Source organism: Macrobrachium rosenbergii, chromosome 1 (genome assembly GCF_040412425.1).
Source record: "Macrobrachium rosenbergii isolate ZJJX-2024 chromosome 1, ASM4041242v1, whole genome shotgun sequence".
Taxonomy (NCBI): Eukaryota; Metazoa; Arthropoda; class Malacostraca; order Decapoda; family Palaemonidae; genus Macrobrachium; species Macrobrachium rosenbergii.
This window is the reverse complement of record NC_089741.1, coordinates 48,795,453-48,818,357: the sequence shown is the minus strand read 5'-3', so window position 1 is coordinate 48,818,357 and position 22,905 is coordinate 48,795,453. Positions and strand designations below refer to the sequence as shown.

The 22,905-nt window shown below is 35.2% G+C and overlaps 1 protein-coding gene across 1 annotated transcript in view; it reads left to right on the top strand.

The window, feature by feature from the left end:
- Positions 1 to 22,905, top strand: part of LOC136840448 (lachesin-like) — a 292,205-nt gene that overhangs the window by 257,911 nt on the left and 11,389 nt on the right. Inside the window, exon 2 of the mRNA XM_067107126.1 lies at positions 4,353 to 4,450. Coding sequence (XP_066963227.1) covers positions 4,353 to 4,450 — 98 coding nt within the window. The remainder of the gene's footprint in view (positions 1 to 4,352; positions 4,451 to 22,905) is intronic.

The following is a 22,905-nucleotide window of genomic DNA, read 5'->3' as shown; positions in this document are numbered from 1 at the left end:
TTTTGATGATGTCGGCTTAAGATTAAAGTAATGGAGCAGCAATGTAGCACTTTTTGTCACTTCAAACTTCGTCGTTTTACTAAGTATTTTAATTTTTCCTTATTTTATCGGTATCAGGTCTCCTCCTCTTATCCATCAGGCTTCCCTGACTACTAGAAATAAGCAAATCCTATTTTTGTTTTATCTTCTTGCCAACTTTATCAAATTTCGTCCCACTTATTTTCTGAACAACATAATTGTTTCCCTTCCAAACAGAGGGCTGAAAGAGAGGATTTTTTTCCTCGTGTTTTTTGTAAATTTATTTTTCATAGAGTGCCACAGAGGGCTATGTCCCAACGATGCCAGGCCTAGCGATTTGTTATCACGCCCGCCTTCAACCATGCCACCTTTGAAATTTTCATTTCAAAACGCAAAAACAAAACAAAAATTCACTTTATTATTAAAAAAGATAGGCGATAAATCCCTTCCAATTTTTGGGTTTTTAGTCTGTCATCAGAGCGAGGGGTCGTCGGGAAAGCTGTGACGGGCTGCATTCCCTGGTGGCATTCCGCTACGTCAGGCATATATGAGTTTCGCAGCCTTTTATTTCCCCCAACTATTTTCATGGCTAATGCTTTCACGGCAGAGATTTCTTTTTTCAGCTTTATTTCAACTTTATTTACTATTTCGCGCTGGTTAAACTAAGCGAATGTCGTTGTTAGATAGATAGAATATAGAATTTAGGCCAAAGGCCAAGCGCTGGGACCTATGGGGTCATTCAGCGCTGAAAAGAAAACTGACAGTAAAAAGGTTTGAAAGGTGTAACAGGAGGAAAACCTCGCAGTTGCACTATGAATCATTGGTTAGGAGAGGGTGGAAAGTAAGATAGAAAAAATAAAATATGAACGGAGGTATAGCAAAAGGAATGAGAGGGGTTGCAGCTAGGGGCCGAAGGGAAGCTGCAAAGAACCATCAGTGCACCGTATGTGGTGCACTGATGGCATTATCCCCTACGGGGGATGTATCGGTGTTAATGAAACTAGTGTCGTAGTTATTTATTTCTCTGTTTCCAAGACTAGTGATTCCGTGAAAAGGGATTTATTTTCATAGATAACTTCTGGAGAGATATTTAACTCCATTTCAATTTATATTCTCTTTAACAGATTGGTACAGGATCTGACTAAGCGAATACCAGTGTTAATAAAAACGTCCTGGCCATTTATTTCCCTGTTTTCATGGCTACCGTTCTGCTGGCAAAAGACTATGAACTTTATTTTGACATTATCCTCTCTTCTTCAATATTTTGTACCGTTTTCTATATGCAAATAACGGTGTTAACGTAAACGTAAGCATTTATGAATGTTGCAAGGTGGTTTCCAATTGCTCATAAAAATTCACTTAGAAACTTATGCACAAATAATTTATTTTCTGTAGATACTAAGATCAACCAAACAGAAGCAATTTAGCCGTCCACTTACATCCTATATATCAACCATTCCGCTTACGCAAATAAAAGAAAGAGTTCCAACACCGAAAAAAATGCTACATGTAAGAAAAGGAATACATCTCGGAGTTTACAGAAAAAATTATCTGTTCAAATTTGACAGATTATAAGGTTTTTCATGCGGATATATCTCTTCCCAGCTGTAGTATAGGAGAGTAGGGTGACGAAGAGAAGAGCTGACTCAGTTAATATTTTGATGTGGTTAACAAAATTAATTTGTTGTGAAGAGAAGCAAGTGCGCGCACACACACGCACACACACATACATGCAAACATATATATATATATATACACATATATATGTATACGTACTTATATATACACACACATATATATATATATATATATATATATATATATATATATATATATATATATATATATATATATATATATATATATATATATATACACATATATCCCTGCGCAGAGTTCATACATGATTCAGTATATAAATAAGGCTGTAACCTTTATTTTTTTCTCTGGAGCCATCATCTTTTAGCGGAGACAGTTTGATGAATATATATAATATATACGTGTGTGTGTGCGTGTGTGTGTGTGTGTACGTGTAGGGGTATGTGCAGGCGTATGTACTTATATGTATTTTACATGCTTGTATCACCAAACAGCGGCTAGTACCCCTCATCCCCCAAGAGGCCATCGATGGCACGCCTTTGAAAAATTCTCTCCAATATTTAAAGGCTGAGCGAATATTCATATGTCGGGCGTTATTAATTTATATATGAAAGGTGAAACAATAAATTCGTCGTAGGTCAACAGAATTTGTTGTTGGTGTTCCCGGGTTTTTTTAATCCATATTTTCCATTTATTTGCTCCTTTTTTATGTAATAAGCAATTACAACCAGGTAGGCGCCCAATATTAAATGCGGGGGCTTTTATTAGAAAGGTTTTTGATCGATGTGATGGCTGATGCCACAGCTTGTGATTCATGGCCGAGGTCGGTAATGTGGCTTTCCGTAACAACGATTCGGGTTTTGTTGTCACACCGATGAAACACCTTGTTGTTTATGGTATACCGTTAATTAATTACAATAATTGACAAATAGGTTAGTATAAAAAATATGCGACGTTGTTTCTCCATTATTGCGTGATTACTACTGTGTCGGTCATAAATTCCCCTAACTTACAAGAATAAGACCAACCACTTCCTTCCTGAGAGAGCCCGGCTTTTGTCTGTCTATCCTCACTAAGTTGACCAATTCTGCGTCCTTCTATCAAAACAAAATATCGGCAAACGGCAGAGACCAACAAAGACCCATTGTTTACATATACTCATAATTGAGTCGTACGAAGCGTCTGTGACTCGATTGTGACTTTCAGTTTATTTACATAAGCTTTCCCCTTCTACAAGGTTCTAAACTTCGAGTCTCAGCAAGTGTTTTTGGGGTGAGTTTCTAATCCTGCTAGCTGCTGAAAAGATGCTCGAATAATGTACTAATGGTGTTGGATATTTTTTGCGGTCACCAATCCATATATTGACGTAACAGCATTGCTTATAGAGTAAAGACAATGCACTGCACGTATGAGGAATTTTGCATATACTATATATATATATATATATATATATGTGTGTATATATATATCTAAATATGTATATAATATATAAATATGTATATATAAAATATATATAAGATATATATATATATATACACACATATATGTGTATAAAAAATGAAGGTAATTGTTTTCGTATTTGCAACCTCGAAAATACACTGCAAAATGCCAGTTGTCGACGGGTATAACATTCCCCCTAATTCTGCATGCAATGGTTAATTGTATTTAATTAGAGCAACATAGTAATGAGAGTTAATTAGATGTATGTCCCGTTTTATTAGCTTGTGATAATCTGAAGCGAAAACTCTATAACAACGGCCATAATCGTCTCATCCCCTAGGAAAAATGGTCTTTAATTCCTACAGTGAGAGACAAGAGAGAAATTGGGGGTGATTAGGCTCAGAACGCAGCGGAATACTGTTTGGGGTAGGTGAAGCTCACTGCATTTTGAAATGGGAGCTGAAGCTCATTTCATTACAAGGTAAGAGCTGATGCTCACTATATTTTTTAAACGGAAAATAAAGCTTGCTGTATTTCGAAAGGGGGCTATGCTCATTTCAATGTAAAATGTAAGTTGAAGTTCATACCATAACAAAATGGGGGAGGAGGTGCCCAAGACTAACTCAATTTTGGATAAAATTCACATCGTTATAATATGCGAGGACTAAACTCACTTCATCTTGAATAAGGCCGACCCTCACTTTTATTTCGAAAGGAGGTAGATATCACTTCATTTCACATGGGAGCTAAAGCTCACTCATTTCAAAATGGGGTCTCAACTTCATTCAGTTTCAGAATGGGGACTCGAGTTAGCTTCATTTGCCGATTCATTTTCAACGTTCAGAAGATTCATATGAGTTAAATTAAATTATGTCAACTTTTTTATGCTTTGTAATTCTTTATTCTCAAGTATAAGCTCTTTTCTTAAAAGAACATAAGAAGCCCATCTTGCACACCCACTAATCATAACTGTCTAAATCTTCGTGAACATTTCTTGATAATTTGGTCCAGTTTATGACTTGAAAAAGCCGCATTACCTAAACACAAAGTTAGTCTAAAGAATTCAGCCACTGTTCAGGGTAGGCTAAAATCTACTAAGTGTAATTTGAGAGGTAAGGAAAGAATTATAGTTCTAAGAGGTATTTAGAATACAGAAAATCTGTACTTCGACCCAAGGTATGGAGCATCATATAAGACTGCAAACAAATAAAGGCTGTTATCAATAACACACACTGAACATTTATTTGTCATCACATTTATCACCTCTTACTCTCATATTCATTTATTTCTTACAGGGAATCCGGTCTTCCTTGAGCCTATAAGCAACGTCACAGTTCCTGCTGGAAGGGAAGTGAAATTGGCTTGCGTGGTGGATAACCTGGCTTCCTATAAAGTAAGTGACTGTTGGGTATCTAACTGCACATTAGTTTACGTAATTGCATGTTGATAAAGGAAACGTTCTTTAGATTATATCTTCGTTTCCTGCTTTGCTAACCGCTATACGCTCATGTGTTTTTGTTCCGATGCCAACCACTTCGAAGGAAAACTGCAAATGACTGAAAAATTGCAATTTTCTCTAGGCAAATTGATCCTTTGACTGTAATACAACGAAGGAAAGTCCACGTACAGTAGATTGAATGGCTAATCAACGTACATTGACATCTATAAACAGCAGTATACATCCGCCAAAACTATTTATGAAATTTTATCTTTTGAACATGTGTTTCAATGTTTCTTTAACATCCAAAAATTATCCCAACAGAACGACCCATACTGCAACACATAAGCAAGTTAAGTGATATAGCATCAAGACTTTGACTGTGGTTTTCAGCTTCACTCTTGGATGATTAACTCATGAAATGGTTCAGTATAATAATAATAATAATAATAATAATAATAATAATAATAATAATAATAATAATAATAATAATAATAATAATAATAATCCGTGACGGCAATATCAACAACAGCATTTTTATGTGACCTTTTACGGAGCAATGAATTCCTCAAAAATCCCTATATCTTATATTAGCCGAAATGGTTTTAATGGCAACAAATCGTCTAATCTTCTTTGATATCCATAAAAAAGTGAATCATTCGACGTTTACAGTGAATTTCATGAAAACCTGCTTTTAATTTCTCTGAGCCTTCTTTTGAACACAAGACCGATACCGGCACCAGTACGGGTGAAAGCATTACTTTTTCAAGTTCATTGGCGGATGTTAAAATCTTTTCCAGGACTATGTTTTCATATGTCACACTACTAGTAATATTTTACAAGTTTCCCATAATTACCGACATTATTCTGTATTGTTTTTCTATCAATCTCACCAACTAAAAGTTGCCTTTTATTCGGCTCCCTTCGCAATTGTGGGCTATAGCTACCAAGACATTTCACTGATATAGAAACAGTAACTATCTATTTAGATATGCCGTCATGTTTATTACTCTATTTTTCGGCGGTGTTCAGTCTTTGTACTCAAGACATCTACTCTTCACTGCACTTTCTATGGCAAAACCAACAACAATAATAATAGTAATACTAACTATGTTGAATAGTAAATGACATCTTCACTGATTTTACAGGGAGGACAATTGAGACTCGTCATAAGAAAAATCAAGCCCCTTTACCTTTTAAATGCACCAAATTTAATGTTCATCGTTAGGCAGTCAATCTTAAACTTTATCTAAAGCCCACATATGCACAGTGTCCTTCTGCAAGTTAAGCAAATCACAGTACCATACGCCCTTTTTTGTGGCGTTCATTCATGCGGCATTTTTCGTTGAGCTCAAGTAACATGACATTCAGAATGTAATTTTAAAAACGTATTTGGCAACGTTAAGTATCAATTTGTATCAAATGTTCATTTACAAAATTGCAGATATATTAAAAGTACAATTGAACTTAATTTTCTGTTGGAACAGCCTACCACAGAATATTATCATTCTCTGCATAATTTAATCATCGATATAAATAGGTGAAATGAACGTTAATTTGCCAGACTTTGCATTCATGAAAAGTTGAAATTCTACTGACTAATTGGAAGAATACATTAATAATCGTTGTTTAAGGGTCTTCTCTACTAAAATCATGCAATATCTAAGGATTTAACCCATTACGTGAATGTATTTGATGGCAAACCTTTATGACGAGAAAACGCTTGCACCCTATTTGAGGAAAGCGTCTTGAGATAGTGTGACACGCTGAGTAAGGAGCTTCTAAAAATTTTGGGGGCATTCATATATATATATATATATATATATATATATATATATATATATATATATAATATATATATATATATATATATATATATATATATATATATATATATATAATATTATATATATATATATACATGCATATATACATATGTATACAAATATATTTATATATAGATATACAACAACTAATATCAACTTATACCTCTCTTGACAGCTGAATGCTAAGTATCGTCACTGCTATCAGCGGTTCCCATTGTGGGGAGTTCGAGCCTCCCCAGTGACGAATCGCTTCTAAATCATAATTCCCCTTCGATGTTATACTGTAACCAAGGTTAATTATACTGGATATTAAACGACATTTGTAGCTTAATGTGTAGAATATAAAAAATGTTACAGTGTATGTGACAAAAATTCATAAATAGCTACATATTACGAATGTGACACTCGACCATCATGGTGGAGGTGGATTGATAGCGATTCTAAATACAAAAACCTGAATTCGACTAGGCATATGTATGGCCAAGTCGGTTCCAGGTTATACCCATTTTAGCAGCCGAGTGGTAAAATATCGTCGCTGTTGTCGTCGGCTCTCAATAAGGGAGTTCGAGTCTCCCGAGTGATGAATCGCTTATCAGTTATAATTCCCCTTCGGTGTTATTCCCGAGGTTGACTGAATTGGATGTCAAACGACATTTGTACCTTAATGTTCAGATACATACAACATATATATATACATATATATATATATATATATATATATATATATATATATATATATATATATATATATAGCTTTGTCTTTTCTCAAATATTTCTTTTTCTTTTAAAAATTTTTGCCTTTACTCTCCTTAACCTTCTCCATTTTATATTCACGCTGTGTTTTCCTCTTCCCCTTCATATTTATCTCGCATTATTATAGTTTTTACTCATTTCAGCTGATCTCCCTTTAAAATTCGACAACCAGTTATCCTTATTTAAGATTTTTTGTGTATTTTTCACCCTCCTTAATGTCAAGGATAAATAATGAAATGGCGTTACTGCAAAAATACGAATCGTAAAGGTTAGTGGGATATTGCGATATCAGTATTCGAGATTATAATATTTCTAATGCTTATAAAATTGCTTTGCTATGCTGTAGGCTTGCCTAGGAGGAAATTGAGCATGTCAGTAATATTTCTTTTTGCCGGTGCGTTTCTGCCTAGGTTAGAAAGTGTCTTCCTGTAATAAATATTACAGATATATTATTATTGCTTGCAAAATGTTGCCAAAATTCCCATATCGGAAATTACCATAGTCCAGAAAAAATGTATTACGATGCAACATATCACCAGCAATTGAAATATAAAAAATATCCTTTCGTGAAATTTTCGACGTTAATAATTAGCTATGAAATAAGATAATTTAAAAAAATGTCAGAAGTCTCTCGAAGAATAATTTACCTATCTGCCTTTCCATCTAAGTCTTTCTACGTTTCATGGCAGCCTTTTTCTGACCTTTCTCAGAAATTCAATCCACACCTGAGATTCACACCAGATAACCAAAATATTCACTCTATTTTAATTCATCGTCTTCAAGATTCATACCTGAAATCCAATCTATAAATACAAAATCATTACTATGTTCTCCTGTACTAAAGAAAAAGTTCAAGATTTCCAAGAGTTTACTAACTCGCTGATCATTAAAGATTAAGATTTCCTATAAGGAAGATCCTTTGGGGTGGGCTCCGATGTTACGTTCCTGGCCAAGACTGGAAAAGCTGCATTTTCATGGTCGCCCCTAATCCCCCCCCTACCCCAACATTTCCTCATTTACTGGCCTTCCTTCAAAGATTAATAATAGTCTTAACGACGTTCGTCGCTTCTACAAGGGCTTGGCGTCTCAGGGCAATAAACTAGACCTGATTTCGCAAGAGAATTAAACAAAGGAGAATCAGGGAATTCACCCCAGAGAGTCCAGGTCGTCTTGAGAGGACATACGTTTGTCCAAATTGCTAAACAGACAAATGTACAGGTGGCGCAAAATTGATACATAAAATGGGAACAGACGTGACATAAAATATTCAAAAGAAAAAAATTTGGGCTAGTCATCGAAGTTTTGGCTCAAAGACTTATGATGGGCACACAAGCCCATATTACTCAGTGCAGTTTAACATGCACACTGACAAAGAAAATGGAAGAGATTCTGAAAAGGTGGGGCTACAAAATGTTAAGACTCATGACCAGAATACAGTAAGTAGTGTTTGAGAGATGTGGTGTTCAGCGGCGGTAGAACAGACTGAGATCTCAAAGCTTTGGAGGGTTTGGGCATGTATTCAGAAGGGATGAGGAGCAGTTAGTCAGAAAAGCAGTAAACACGTCAGTAGCTGAATGGAAACCTGTAGGAAGGACCAGGAAATCATGCAAGAGGTTAGAAGAGCACCTAAACCTGAGGGGAGGTGAGGCAGCAAGATGACAGGACAGAGTAGAGTGGAGAGACCTTATTTCAGGCCAAACTGTTTTAGTTCAGTTTTTCCCTTTATGATGTGAAAGATGGAGATTTTCTAGCACTAGTTTATTAACAATGTTTATTAAATACACCTGGTCTTAAATATCCTGCAACCAAACCGGTATTTCATAAATGATGTGTTCAAGCAGACTGCTCTCTTCTCTTCAAATTTTTCAGTTTTGCTGAGTTAACTGTTAATAAACTGGAAATTCTCTCTCGGTTTTCTTCTTTTTTTCTGTGAATTAACTACTTGTTAAATGGGAAAGTCTCTCTCTCTCTCCAAGATCCCATTAAGGAAACTTTGAATCAGATATCATCCATTCACTGATAGTCCTAATATTCGAGCATCTTTCGCCTAACAGTCAGATTCTGGCAATATATTACAAATAGCATTTTTTCTTGCAAATTTTTCTTTGCATAGGGGATTACATTCTTGCTGACAAAGACCATTCCAAGTATCTTCTCCCTCCTTCAAAAATAATCTTCACGGATCAAGTGTGTGTGTGTGTTTGTGTATTTGTATATATATATATGTATGTGTATATATATATATATATATATATATATATATATATATATATATATATATATATATATATTTATATATATATATATATATAATATATATATAAATACATATATATAAACCATATATGTATATAAATATATATATATGTATATATATACATATATATAAGCACAAAACACTCACAAACTTGATCCGTCAAGATTATTTGTGAAGGAGGGAAGAAACTTGAAATGTTACACTAAACATTCACTAATATGTCTTGGTCAACCAGAATGTAATTCTACATGCAAAAAAAATTTTTTACGAAAAAAATATCTGTATATACATATATAGTGGGGAAGGTATTTACTTCTTATAAACTGTCTGTTGTACTGCGTGCTATCACTACCATAGGAACATGTTGCTCGATAATTAACTATGTTGGAGCTTCACTTATCGTACTCCGATGTCGGCTATCTTCCAAATTTTCACAGGTTTTCCTTTTATATATTTTGGTTAAATAAAAATTATGTTTCCCCTTAAATACATTTATTTAGTCTTTAAACTGAATAACTTTTCCACCTTTCAAAGTGTAGTAGTGACCGAGTCTTTATCTTAAAAGGCACATTGTAAAATTCTTGGACTTGCAATTTCACTTTGACTATGGGCATTCAGAAATTTTTAAGTTCACAAGTCACTTCGAGCTTTCACTGTCACCTCTCCACACATCTCACACACTCTCTGCCCTGGTGCCTTTTTCTAACTGACTTATTTGATGTGACTATAAGTATTTTTCTCGTATGATAAATTTTGTATGTTCATTATTCAACATTAAAGGTAAGATTGGCAACACAAATAAAAAAAGCGGTATGAGATTAGCACTTGCAAAACTTTCTATATTTACTAGGACTCCTAACACATGCTTCTTAGGAAAATCACATAATTTATAAGTTAACTTTTGAAGCATTAAATTGAATATAAAAATAATAATTTCTTCAATCAAATTGAAATAAGATATTCAAATGTACTTGTAAAACAAAACAGAATTTGCTATCCAAGTTACAGTCATTACTCAGTCCTCAGTCCTGTTCTATTCAGGTGGATATCGCCTAGAGGAATTTGCAAAAATCCTTGCAACAATACATATATACATATACACACGCACACACACACACACACACACTTCCCTCCTTCACAAATAATCTTTCTGGACCGCATGACAAATCTTAGCAACAGACACCTGCAGTTTTTCCGGGATTGGTTACGTACTCCAAGCATCTCGAAAATTAATTAGGAGGACAATTTCAGGTATTTATCTTTTATTTGGATGGGGGAACCTGGTGGCGGGTGCCGTCGCGTTCATTCCATTCAACATAAAATAATAGTATGACCGCACCTCAAGAAACTAATTACCTCGCGCGGGAGAAATTTCACAAAGCCCTCAATCACTTCCTGATTACTAAGTCCCTGGAGGACGCCCTGGAAAGAAGAGAATGAATAGGTAGAAGGGGAGGGACGCGGAGAATATTGCCCATCCCATAAATCAAGCTATTAAGAACTCGAAAAAGAGAGAGAGAGAGAGAGAGAGAGAGAGAGAGAGAGAGAGAGAGAGAGAGAGAGAGAGAGAAACGAACTATCCAGAGATTCAGAACATATACATCACATTCTGGAAAAACAGATCTAATTCCCTGGAAGAAAAAAAAGGCAAGAAAAATACGTTAAGTGGGGGGAAATCTGCTGTCAGACAGAGAACGTGGGGGACCTTCAAACACATAACTCAATAAGCCAATCACAAAAAAAAAAAAAGATTTGGCCTTCCCTCACTCCCGCAAGAGAGAGAGAGAGAGAGAGAGAGAGAGAGAGAGAGAGAGAGATGAAGGGGAAAGATATTTCTAGTCCATTTGTATCTTAACTGGCGTCGTTGCCTAAAAGGTCAGCGAAACGCAAATAGCTTGATAGAGAAAGGGAGAAAGAGAGTGAGAAAAAGAGACGGGATAAAGGTTTGAGGGCAATATACTCGTATCTGACTAAGTAATCTGTACACTTATCCTAAGGCACGCAAGGCATCAATAAACACAATATATACCATGGCAATAGATTACTTTTTTACCATTAAGTCCTCCTTTCACTATAAGGCAAAGCCTCAAATGAACCTCAAATGGACCTCCCCAATGCAAGTGTTATTTTCCTTACAAGGACTGAAATTACTATGTTTTTCACAGCATCATATTCTGCTCACTGCCGGTTTTATCAACTTCCACATGGACTTTATTTAACTCATGGCAAGAAGAGTAAACATTCAACATCTTGTTCTCGTCCAGATTCAGGGTAAACAAAATGAGGGACGTACTTTCCAGTGTGAGAAAAATGGTTGATATCAACATAACTGTGTAACCTGGAGTATTGTGATTCCTGTTTATATATATATATATATATATATATATATATATATATATATATATATATATATATATATATATATATATATATATATGAATCTTACTAACACTTGCAATAAACCTTAAGTTTTATGTTAGCGTCAGTGGGTCGTCATGAAACCCAAAAAGCCAAGAATGTGTGTAATTCCATTTGTACTTTTAATGTTTTATTATTTTAAGTATATCATCGACTTTATCAACATTAGCATCGCAAATTTGAATACAAGGCGTTCAGGCCTTAAATGTTAGAAGTCAGATCAATACCACCTCTCTAGTAACAAAACCACATTTTTTGTTTCGGGGTTTAAGTGCTTTTGAGCTTATAAGCTGGTAAAAAAATACGTGCATATCATAAACCCCTTTTATTTTAGTTTGTATGTACGGAGTTCAGCAAAGGATGACCTAAAGCTTAATATTTACAACACGTGCCAGTGGGTGCAGCTGTCATTTATTAGTTTAATTGCGCAAATAATGCAGTCAAGCATCAGGAGTGGCTCCATTAGCAATGCGTGGGAACATCAAAAACAAGTGACTTACATCTTTTCAGCTTTGTTAAGGGTGCAATGACTAACGTATCAGGAGGACGACAAGGTTTTGTTTAAATATCTAAGAAAACAGATTCTGAGTGACTCTTGTCTTTTCCTAGATACTGAAGTGGTAGTTTCTGAAGTGGATAATGGTATTTTACAGACAAATTCAGAGGATTCCAAGATACAATTATATATAATGCAGTAAGGGAAAAAATGATGAAGAAAATTATGAAAGTGCTTGTATGTTACATAAACCTTTAGTGGATCCCTGTAGGTGTGAACTAAATAACGCTACATGTGTAAAAAATTATTTTTGCGCTATTATACCCTATCTCAAATCCAGGTCGCCACCAAACATAAAACAAGAAAATTACAAACGGAAATTAATTGATCAGATCCTTTTACTAATCGAATAATATCTTTTATCAACATATTTTCATAAAATTTTTTGGAAAACAATAGAAAACTTCCTTAATATCAATATTCATAGTTACCTTAGATAGCAAGTATTTCCAAGTTTCGAAACAGAAATCTCAGAAATGTCTCAGGCATGTTCTGTTCTGACGTCACTGTCACGGCAGCTAACATGTCAGAGTCGATGCCTTTTCATACTTCAGTAGTTCCAGAAACGTGCAGGCAAACAAGGAATGAAGAAAGTAGACAGAATTTCAATTTAAAGGGCAAATCAAATCGTAATTCACTGCAACTGATATTATAGGTTATGTTGTTATATGCATGAGAAATTTTCCGTTTTTTAAAACAATTTCTACTTAGTGGTCAATTACGAGAGGTATGTCACCTGAGCTTTGTAGTAGTAGTCTATCAGCTTTCACATCATCGTGACACCTTAACATGCCCTTCCAGATGAGCAAATATACGTGAAATTTTTTTAACCTTGACCAGTTCTTCCTAAAATATCCATTACTCCTTTCATCCCACCATCACCTGTTATATTTATCCTTAAATACCTATGGTCATTGCTCTCTCTCCCTGATTTCCATTTACCCTCATAATCTCCCCGCTGTTCACCTTTACTTTCAACGATCTCCTTTTGGGAACATTTTCAAACCCTTGCTCGAGTTTTGGAAGTTTCTTTCCAGTACCCCCAGTCAGCACAGTCAATCAAAATTAATTTTCCTATCATGCAAAGTTGTTCCTATGTCTGCTGTCCTTTCCTATGAGTACCCGTATCCTTCCGTCTATGAAGAAACTGAATAGGTAAAAGGCATAGCAACCCTATCTCAGACCCACTGTTATACCAGAACCATCTATATTTTCTAATGAATACTTTGCTTCTGTCATTAAAATTTTAGATTGCCCTAGACAATTTACCTTCTGAACCAATATTTTTAAACACCCTCCACACCGTCTCTTTTGATTCTATCATAAACCTTTTCTAAGTCCATATATGCCACATATAGCTTCTTCCCTTCACTGTCAAAACATCGTACATGACTTTTTCATAACAAACACTTGTTCCTAACACCATCTCCCCTGTTTAAATTCCCAGTGTTCTTCCCATATCAGTCCTTATGTCATCTTTCTTACTTCCAAAGTTAACACCCTACCATTCACATTCCATGATATCCCAATAACACTGTTAGCCCTACGATTCTTACACTCACTTCTCTTCACTTTTACCCTCATGCAATGGAAAAATTATTCATCATAACCATTCCTACAAGGCATTTCCCTTGTCCAGGCATATATGACAAACCCTAGTCAGCCAATCAACCATTTTATCACCACAACACCAGTGCATCTCACTTGTAATCCCATCAACTTCTGATGTCTTTCCATTTTTCATCTTCTTAACTGCCCTCATCCCACCCTCAACAGCGTCAACCCAAAGCATTCTTAAATTTACATTAATCCTTTTCACTTCTGCATCATTCCGCTCTGCCTCTCTTTTATCTTACAAATTCCACAAATTTTCAAAATACTCATTCCACTGACCCAGGACCTCAGACACTTTGGAAAGCATGTATCCATTTGCATATTTTTATTCCGAGATCCATATTGTCATTAACCTTTCTCTCTGCATTTACTTCCCTGTGGGATAACTTATTTTTCTCCCTAAAGTTCTTGTTCACCCTTTCCCAACTATTTTTACTACCTGCTTTCCTTTCCTCTCACACATTAATCTTGACTGCCCCATCCATCCTCCTCTGTACCTGCAAAACATTCTTTTCCGTCTTGCAGTTGTATCTAAATCCTTTACTAAGCCGTTCATTTTCTCGTCCCATCAATTATTACTTTTTTTTATTCCCTCTTCTTGTACTTCTATACCCACTAACATTCCGTTTTGTCCCCGTGGCGCCATCATGAAATTTTAAGCTTCTCGTCTGCTCTCCACCTCCATGTCTCTAAGCCTATCCAACAATTCATACATTTTCTCCTTATCTAAATCACTTTGTTAATCACAATTACAGCCACAACTTCATTCCTTACTCCTCAACTTGAAACTTGCATTTATCTTAACTTGTGCCTCAACCAAATAATAATCATGTAACTCCGGTAACATCTATTCTCTCCATTGCACCCATCAACGTAGTCTTCCACCAACTGTACGAGCATAATCTAGCAAACTCTTTTCCTCATTCATCAAAAGTCTCTCCAGTTCTATTTACCCTAGAAACTCCACACCTGCAAATAACAATATACATTAACAATATACATTTGCGTCTCATTCTACCTAACTTTCTATTTAAGCATTGCTGTATTCTGATTTTGGATTCATTTACCGTTTATATAATATATATACTATATATATATATATATATATATATATATATATATATATATATATATACACACACATATATATATGTATATATATATATATTACAGTTATATATACATACGCGTATGTACGTATGTATCTATGTATGTGTATGTCAACGCATTTTAAACTTATAAAACTTTAAAGCCATCGATTCTTTCTGCTTAGCATCATGAATTCAGCTCAATTAATAAACAATTAATACTTTTAACTATACATTTCATACCGGCTCTTTTATGGAAATATTCACTGGTTGTAAGCTATTGAAGCGGAAAATCCCTTTTCAAAGGGTTGGATTGATTGATTGATTTGGCATCAAACTGGCCTCAAAGGATAGGAGTGGTTCATTATATCGCAAATTATTATTAATTATCATTATTGTCAATGACAGTAGCAGCACCACCAGCATTTTTATAGCAACTCATTACGTCTTAATGACATGTAACAAAATTCTAAACATTTTCATTGCCTAATGTAATTATGAAAACCTACGATGTTTTTTTCTGAACTAAGTATATGTTAAAATCACCTGATATGTTAACTACTAGTTTTAGAGCATGATTAAATTCATTGGACCACGAGTCTCCTCTTGCAGCGTCGAGATTACGGTATATATCGATTTCGCCTCACCTCGAAATTAAGTGAATGTAAAATAAATATAAACTTAAGTCGAATATACATTTAGTAACAGCTTAACAAGCTAGGTGGGGAAAAATATGGTAAAATTACAACTAAAATTATATTAAAAAGTGAACGTTTACTTTATTGTATTTATAAAGCTAGTTTATTTTTAGAATAAATCATTCGAAAACTTCTGCAGTAATAAAAAGCAACAAAGTGATGCTGAAGGAATGACAATCAGTGTATATGTACTGCTATTAAATAGCAGCAAGACCATCTTTGAAAAGGGGAACTGATTCCTTAACTGAGGGAGAAAATGATGGCGAGAAAGAGTAATGTATTGGTGTCAACAAAGTGGCGTCATAAGAATTATGGTTACCGACGCCAGAAATATCTTATTAAGAATAAAAAAAAAATTGCATTGAATATTCAGTTCATACATGCTTATAAACACTTCATGTATTACATCCATAAAATTATATTAAAAAACAGAAGTTAAGAGGCCAGAAATATCTTATAAGCTATAAAAATAATTGTACTGAGTATTCATTTCATGCATGCTAATAAACACTCCATGTATTACATCCACAAAATTGCATAAAAAATATAGGAGAGAGAGAGAGAGAGAGAGAACAGATCATAAAGGAAGAGAAGACTGAAGTCCAGATTACGATTAAATACTGAGAGAAGCGAGATATATGCATTACAAGAGAGCAGCATAAAGGGCAGATTCCCCCTCTTGCTACAATGATAAAAAACACTTCACTGTATAATGGCGAGGTCCTCGGTCATCTTGTACCGGGCGCAAGGCGAACCTCTTCATCACCGTCACTTCGGTCCCTAGAAACAAATGGCTTTTTAACCAGTTCATAAGCTTTGATAAATCATATTCAATAATTAATCAGTGAAGCGGGAGATAACAGTCCGGGAAACGTGTCATTAGTGCGTGGGGGAATGAATAATAACGCCGGCAACTAGGAAAATGATGATTGAAAATAATAATGGTTCAAGACTTTCGTTTGGAACTGGCGGAATTTACCTCTCGGTCCGCGACGTTATTCGACATTGGTAGCACAATTGTAACGCAGCCTGTCGTTTTAGAAAAGAAACATCTCATACTTTCTTTTTAAATGCATTAGTATTCTTTTCAATCTATATCCATAAAAGGACCGAAGAATTGAGGTGAGTTTCAAATATCCCGAGAATATGTATAATTTCTAAGAGGTTAGAACATGGAAAGCATACCCAAAAGTTAACATTAAGTGTCTTATCTTCAACATTACAGTTTGGGAAGAATGGTTTATTAACAGATTGATAAACAGATCAAAATGGACGGATCAAATCTTTCCATGTATCTGTAAGCAAATGAGTTCCACTGACATATTCTCTGAAGCTGAATTCAGTATATGATGAGGTTTTGTCTTCAAATATCCGCAGTTGGAAGACATTTCGATAACTATTTAGTTAAAAAAAAAATCCTAATGCAGCAATAGGACTGGCAGATTAGTTCCAAATGTCACAAATACCGCAGCAGCAACATTTGCATAAGAAGTCCAGCTGGCACCACTGCCGATCTACCAACACTGGCAGATCAAGTGCAAGTAACATTAGAGCCACAGCAGCAACACTGGTAGATCAAATCCACACGTCAACTGCTGCAGCGGTAGCACAAGACCGGGTTCAAATGTCACCAAAACTGCAGGTAGCACCACTCCCGACAGAACACTTTTTGATCATGAAAAATTGCACTGATTCCATTTTTGTTTTATTTTTTCCAGTGGGAATCACTCAATTTCCAGTACTGTCGCTCGCTCGAGAAACTGGAAGATCATCTTTTTTTTTCCACTGCAACGGATTTTGTTGCCAAAACACAAAGCCAATGTTGCAACAGCAACACTGATAGGTCAGGTCCAAATATCATGCAAGTGCACTGGCAAAAATGGCAGATCAAGTTCACAAGGCAACACCACCATAACAGCAAGGCCAAAACGCAACTGCAAAAGTGGTTAGTCAGGAACACTAAAAATACATGCCCACAAGCTATCTCTTCACAACACGACTGACCTGAGCATTCATGTACTTCATTTTATTGACAACACTAAGGAGTAATTTTCAGATAGCAGTATCACACCTTGAATAATACTGATGGCCTGAAGAATAAGAATAATAAGGGAAAAGAAAGGAGCGTATATGCACATTAAAAAAGGATTGCTAATAACGGCGAAGACCCTGACTTTGATGGTGTCTTGTTGAAATCAACTTGAGACAGTGCTTCGACCCTCCACCCAGGAAAGGATGGTAGCTCAGAACATATTGTGACATAAGAAGAAATTTAGCTTGCTGTCATATTTATTACACTTTCCTACATTCAGTAAATATGTCTTGATGAATTTCTTACATGGACTACTGAAATTACCTTTAAAAAAACGACACAACAGCGTCATAGGGGTCTCATAGATAAAACTGTACATGCAGTACGACCCTCCAAGGGACGAATTTCTTGAGACAATTACCAGAAGTTTTAAAGATATCGTACGTATTTGAGAGCTGTGTTACTATTTATATTCGTTCGACTATCTCTATATTCGAGTTACGAGCGATTCTTGATTTCCATCGTGGCTAATCCACTTACGATCGTTAAGATTGCATGTCTTTTGTGCTAAACTTAATCAGCCAATGTAGGCAACAGCAAAATTGGAATATTTAATATTTTTTTTATATTTCCTTATTTTACTTTTTCCTGTCCTTTGTACTATATTTATTGCCATAATTGTCCTTAGTTATCTGTGTTGATTTATCATGTTTTATTCGTTATTTCATTTTTTCTCTTGTTCATATAATCAGTCCATTCAATGAAAGCTTGCTTTGTAAGTTAATGGCCTTTTAGGTATGTTCCGTATGAGTGCTCGCACGCTTTGAATAATAAATAATATTCTTTTCCCTAATTGTTCGGAATAGAGTGAGGGGAGAGAGGGGTTTTTGATAATATGTAATATTCCAAGTCTAGATATGTTTTCCCTTCTCGTTTTGGGATCATCCCTTTATAAGCTCTCTGTAGTTCTATTAAGAGAGAATATAGATACGGCCTTCGATAAAGGTCTCTCTTTACAGTTTTTCCTTTATTGAACATGCAAGCTGTATAAGCTTTCGATAGATCGTTATGGAAAATAATTTTCGTAATGGGAGGGAATTATCAATACGGAATGATATAGTAGCAAAAAACTGCACCCAACAATAACAATACTAACAATCTATACTACAGTATATATATCTGAACGCCTGCATGATTATTCAACTTATCCAAAATACAAAAATAAGATATCTCTGGAATCGTTGAGAGGTTTCTGAATGCTTGTAGGCAGTTGGAATGCCTCCCTAAACGAAGTTTACAGAGGATTTCTTTTGTAAAACATGAAGAGCTTCAAGAACCAGCAAACGGTGTAATCCCTGCTGGATTGGTATGTTGTTTTTCTCTCTTTGCATTCTGACTCAAGACCGTTCTTGAGCGCGGCACAACCATTCTTTTGAAAAGGCGCATCGTGGTCATACCCACGCAGGCGCCAGAGCATCCTCGGATGAAACCTTGGAACTTTCAAACAACGTTTATCTTCCTAAAGTATACCTTAGTTTTACCAGACCACTGAGTTAACTTTTTTTTACGTGGCTAAGAACCAATTGGTCTTGTATAACCTGCAAAATTATTAAGTCTGAATTTCTATCACCAGAAATAAATTCCTCTAATCTTCATCAGCCGGCCGCGGAATTGAACTCCGGCCCATCGAATGACAGTCTGAAGCTTTCGGCCAACAAAGGGCTTGTTTATCTTCCTAAGGCTTTTTCCGCTGATAAATTGTTATTAGACTTGTCTTGCAGTGAATTTACGTAAGGCACATTTACTGTATCGGTGTCTGGGACACTTGAGCATTTTAGTGTGTGTTTTTAGAAGTGTAATTTCTTGGCCCCAAGTTGGGGTGGTTACCATTTCATCGAAGATCTTTCTGATCTCCCTGCCAATGCTGCAATTGAAATAATTGTTAATGAAAAGTGCTTGGGCACTAAGTCGACGTCCTTACGTTCTGAATGTTACAATGAGCAGTGGGAAATAACTCTCGAAATGTAAGAGATGATTACACTATTTAAAACGCTCCAGGTACTCACTCCAGCTGCCAATATTTGCATCTGTGCTTCTGCCTGAATACCTGTATTATATGTGTCTAGGGCGTTATCTATGCTCTGATGACTGCTGAGTCAAGTAGAGCATTATAGAACATATTAAATCAGTGAATTAACATTTTCATGCATAATGTAGGGTTTTATATTCGAAACTAATTAACAACGTACAACAGCACTAGGTTTTAATGCAACTGTGTTTCGTGACGGTGTAGGGTTATCATATCTTTGCTGGTAATGAAAATAACCCGTTGATATAGACCATTTCACAGAATTCGTGATTTTAATCTTCACAAAAATATTGGTTATTATTTTCCCAAAGTAACACTTGTTTTTCACCTTAAGCAGACAAACTGTTATGCCACAAACAAAACGTGGTAGAGCTTGCTTAAATTTATCAAAGGATTAAGGAAGAGTGGGAAGGAATCTTAATAATGAAGAACAAGAAGACAGAAAAGAAAAGGCTTTTTCAAATGAGGCAACGCGTTTCAGACAGAAAAATAAGTTAAATACAAAAGCATGTAACTCCAGAAGTATAAATGAAGAGAATCCACCCTACTGCTGGATTTTTATTTAAATATAAAAGTAATAATGCAAAAATGATGACCACTCACGATAAAAATACCAGAGATAAAAAGAACATTGGAATTTATAGTATTCAAGACGTACTGGTAAAACTTATGACAAGTATATATCAATATTTCTGAGGAAGGAAGCAGAATTTCTTAATTTACATAATATGTACATTATATATATACATATATAAATGTATATATATATATATATATATATATATATATATTCATACACATATATACATACATATAAATACAAACACACACATATATATATATATACATATTTATTAGTGTTCTGAAACATCCATGAGTAATTGCTCCTCTCTCTGCCCTTTTTGTCACTCTCAGCAAGCCCACAATCCTGTGGCTTCTTATCTGATTGGTTATTTGCACCTGTTGGCTGGTAACCCTATCTGTAAACAAACTGCCCAACGCAAAATAAACAGATTTAAAACATTTATTTTACACTTACACTGAAGCAGGCGGGCGTTCGGCTTTTTGTTAAAATTTAGCCGAATTCTCGCTATATTTGTATTTTTGCGAGTTATGGTGGTTTTACAAATTTGACCGAAAGAATAAACTTGAATTTTTAAGTTTTTCCTGGACTAAATTAAGAAAGGAACGAAACCAAACTGAGACGTGTATTTTACAAAATTTTCTATGTAAACAATTCTACTAATTTTAATATCTTACCTACTGGCCATACTATTTTATTCTGCTGTAGTTATCTATCTTGATTCATCATACATTTATTTACTCATTCATGACTCTTTAAATATCCTCTTACTACTAACAGTGTCTGGTGTAAAACTGTCAAAATGAAATTCAAGTTTTGTCCATGGCGCTTATGGGCAAAACGTCAATCTTTATGAGAGAGAGAGAGAGAGAGAGAGAGAGAGAGAGAGAGAGAGAGAGAGAGAGAGAGTGCACTTTCTCTAAAAGTAAATATAAAACTAAATTGTCATAGATTAAGACTTGATTCTTGGAGGATAAATATTTCACATTTAAGAAAGCTAATAAAAATACCAAAAGGTTAATATGAGATATCAATACAAATAAGTGGCTCGATTTAAATCCTTGCTTTAAAAATAATGATTTGTATAGCTAAACAAAATAGCGCATTCTCGTTAATTGCCTACGCTAAACGAACAAGGTAAATTATACTGAAAGCAATTTAATAGTCCGCCTTGCATACGTGCTCTCACTAGTAACTCAAGTCTTCTTGGAGGATTACGTAAGTATAAATTTGGCCATAAATAAACAAGTTAAAACTCTTAAATAAAGTGAATCCTGTGTGCAATGCCTACACGTCCGCCTACAGGTAAACCAATTAGTTTCCTTTTCTGGAACAAGGATTTCGACAGGTGTGTTGACACGTAGCGACTCACATCTGCTTCTTTTAGTCTTGGTCAAACATCACATTTAATTACAGTAATAAATGTTCATTCTTATTAACCTTTCGCCACATCACTCCCTTATAAAAGTAGTACGAATAGCACACACGGTACTCAGAATTTGTATTTCGTAGAAAACAATTTTGACCCTCCCTTCGTTCAATGAAATATGCAGCTGCAATTCTCGTTTCATTTTGTCAATAAACGCTGGGATAAGTTTCATTTAGAAAGACAATTTAGTCAGATTCAAAACCATTACTGGGCGAAGAGGAAATCTGTCATTCTGCCTCAAGTTTACATGAATATATTTTGCTGTACAGCAATATACTCAGAGTTACTGGGTTTATGAAGAATGCTACTGACGGTATTCAGCTTTAATTATTCTGATAAAATAAAACTAATATATAATGGCACAGAATCTGAGAAACAGCGCAGAATTATAGTCTAAAATTAAACTTATGCATTTGTTTTTGCTGACTTCAAGGTGCGTGACGCAAGGCTGAAAAGAAGTGGCAGCAGTGCATGGGACATTCCGTACCACTGAATAATTACTACTGAAGTGAGTGAAGATTTTACCGTCAAAGAGTTAAAAGGCAACGAAAGATTATATTTAGAAAGTGCCTCAATATATACGTGAATTTCCCATCATATTATACAGACATACAAACATAACGTATATACATACACACATGCAATATATATATAAATAAATATATATATATATATATATATATATATATATATATATATGTGTGTGTGTATGTATATATATATATATATATATATGTGTGTGTGTGTGTGCGCGTAACTTAATAAAGGTCTCACTTTACCAGCGAGAGACCAGAGCTCCTCCACTTGAAAAACCCATGATGCACTGTTGACCTAAGCGGCGAATTAAGTACCTCGTGGTTGACTCGACTAGGGTGGGTCAGGACAAAGGTGCAGAAGGGAATTGGCCTAAAAAAACCTCACTCAGCAAAATTCTGAGAACCGGCAGGTTAACATTCTCAAAAACCATCCCCCACCTAAATGACGAATATGTCGCGTAACTATTAGATTAATTTTCTTTTAGCTATGTGGGCAGAAAGGAAAGGAAAGAGGGGTGCAAAGTCTTTCAT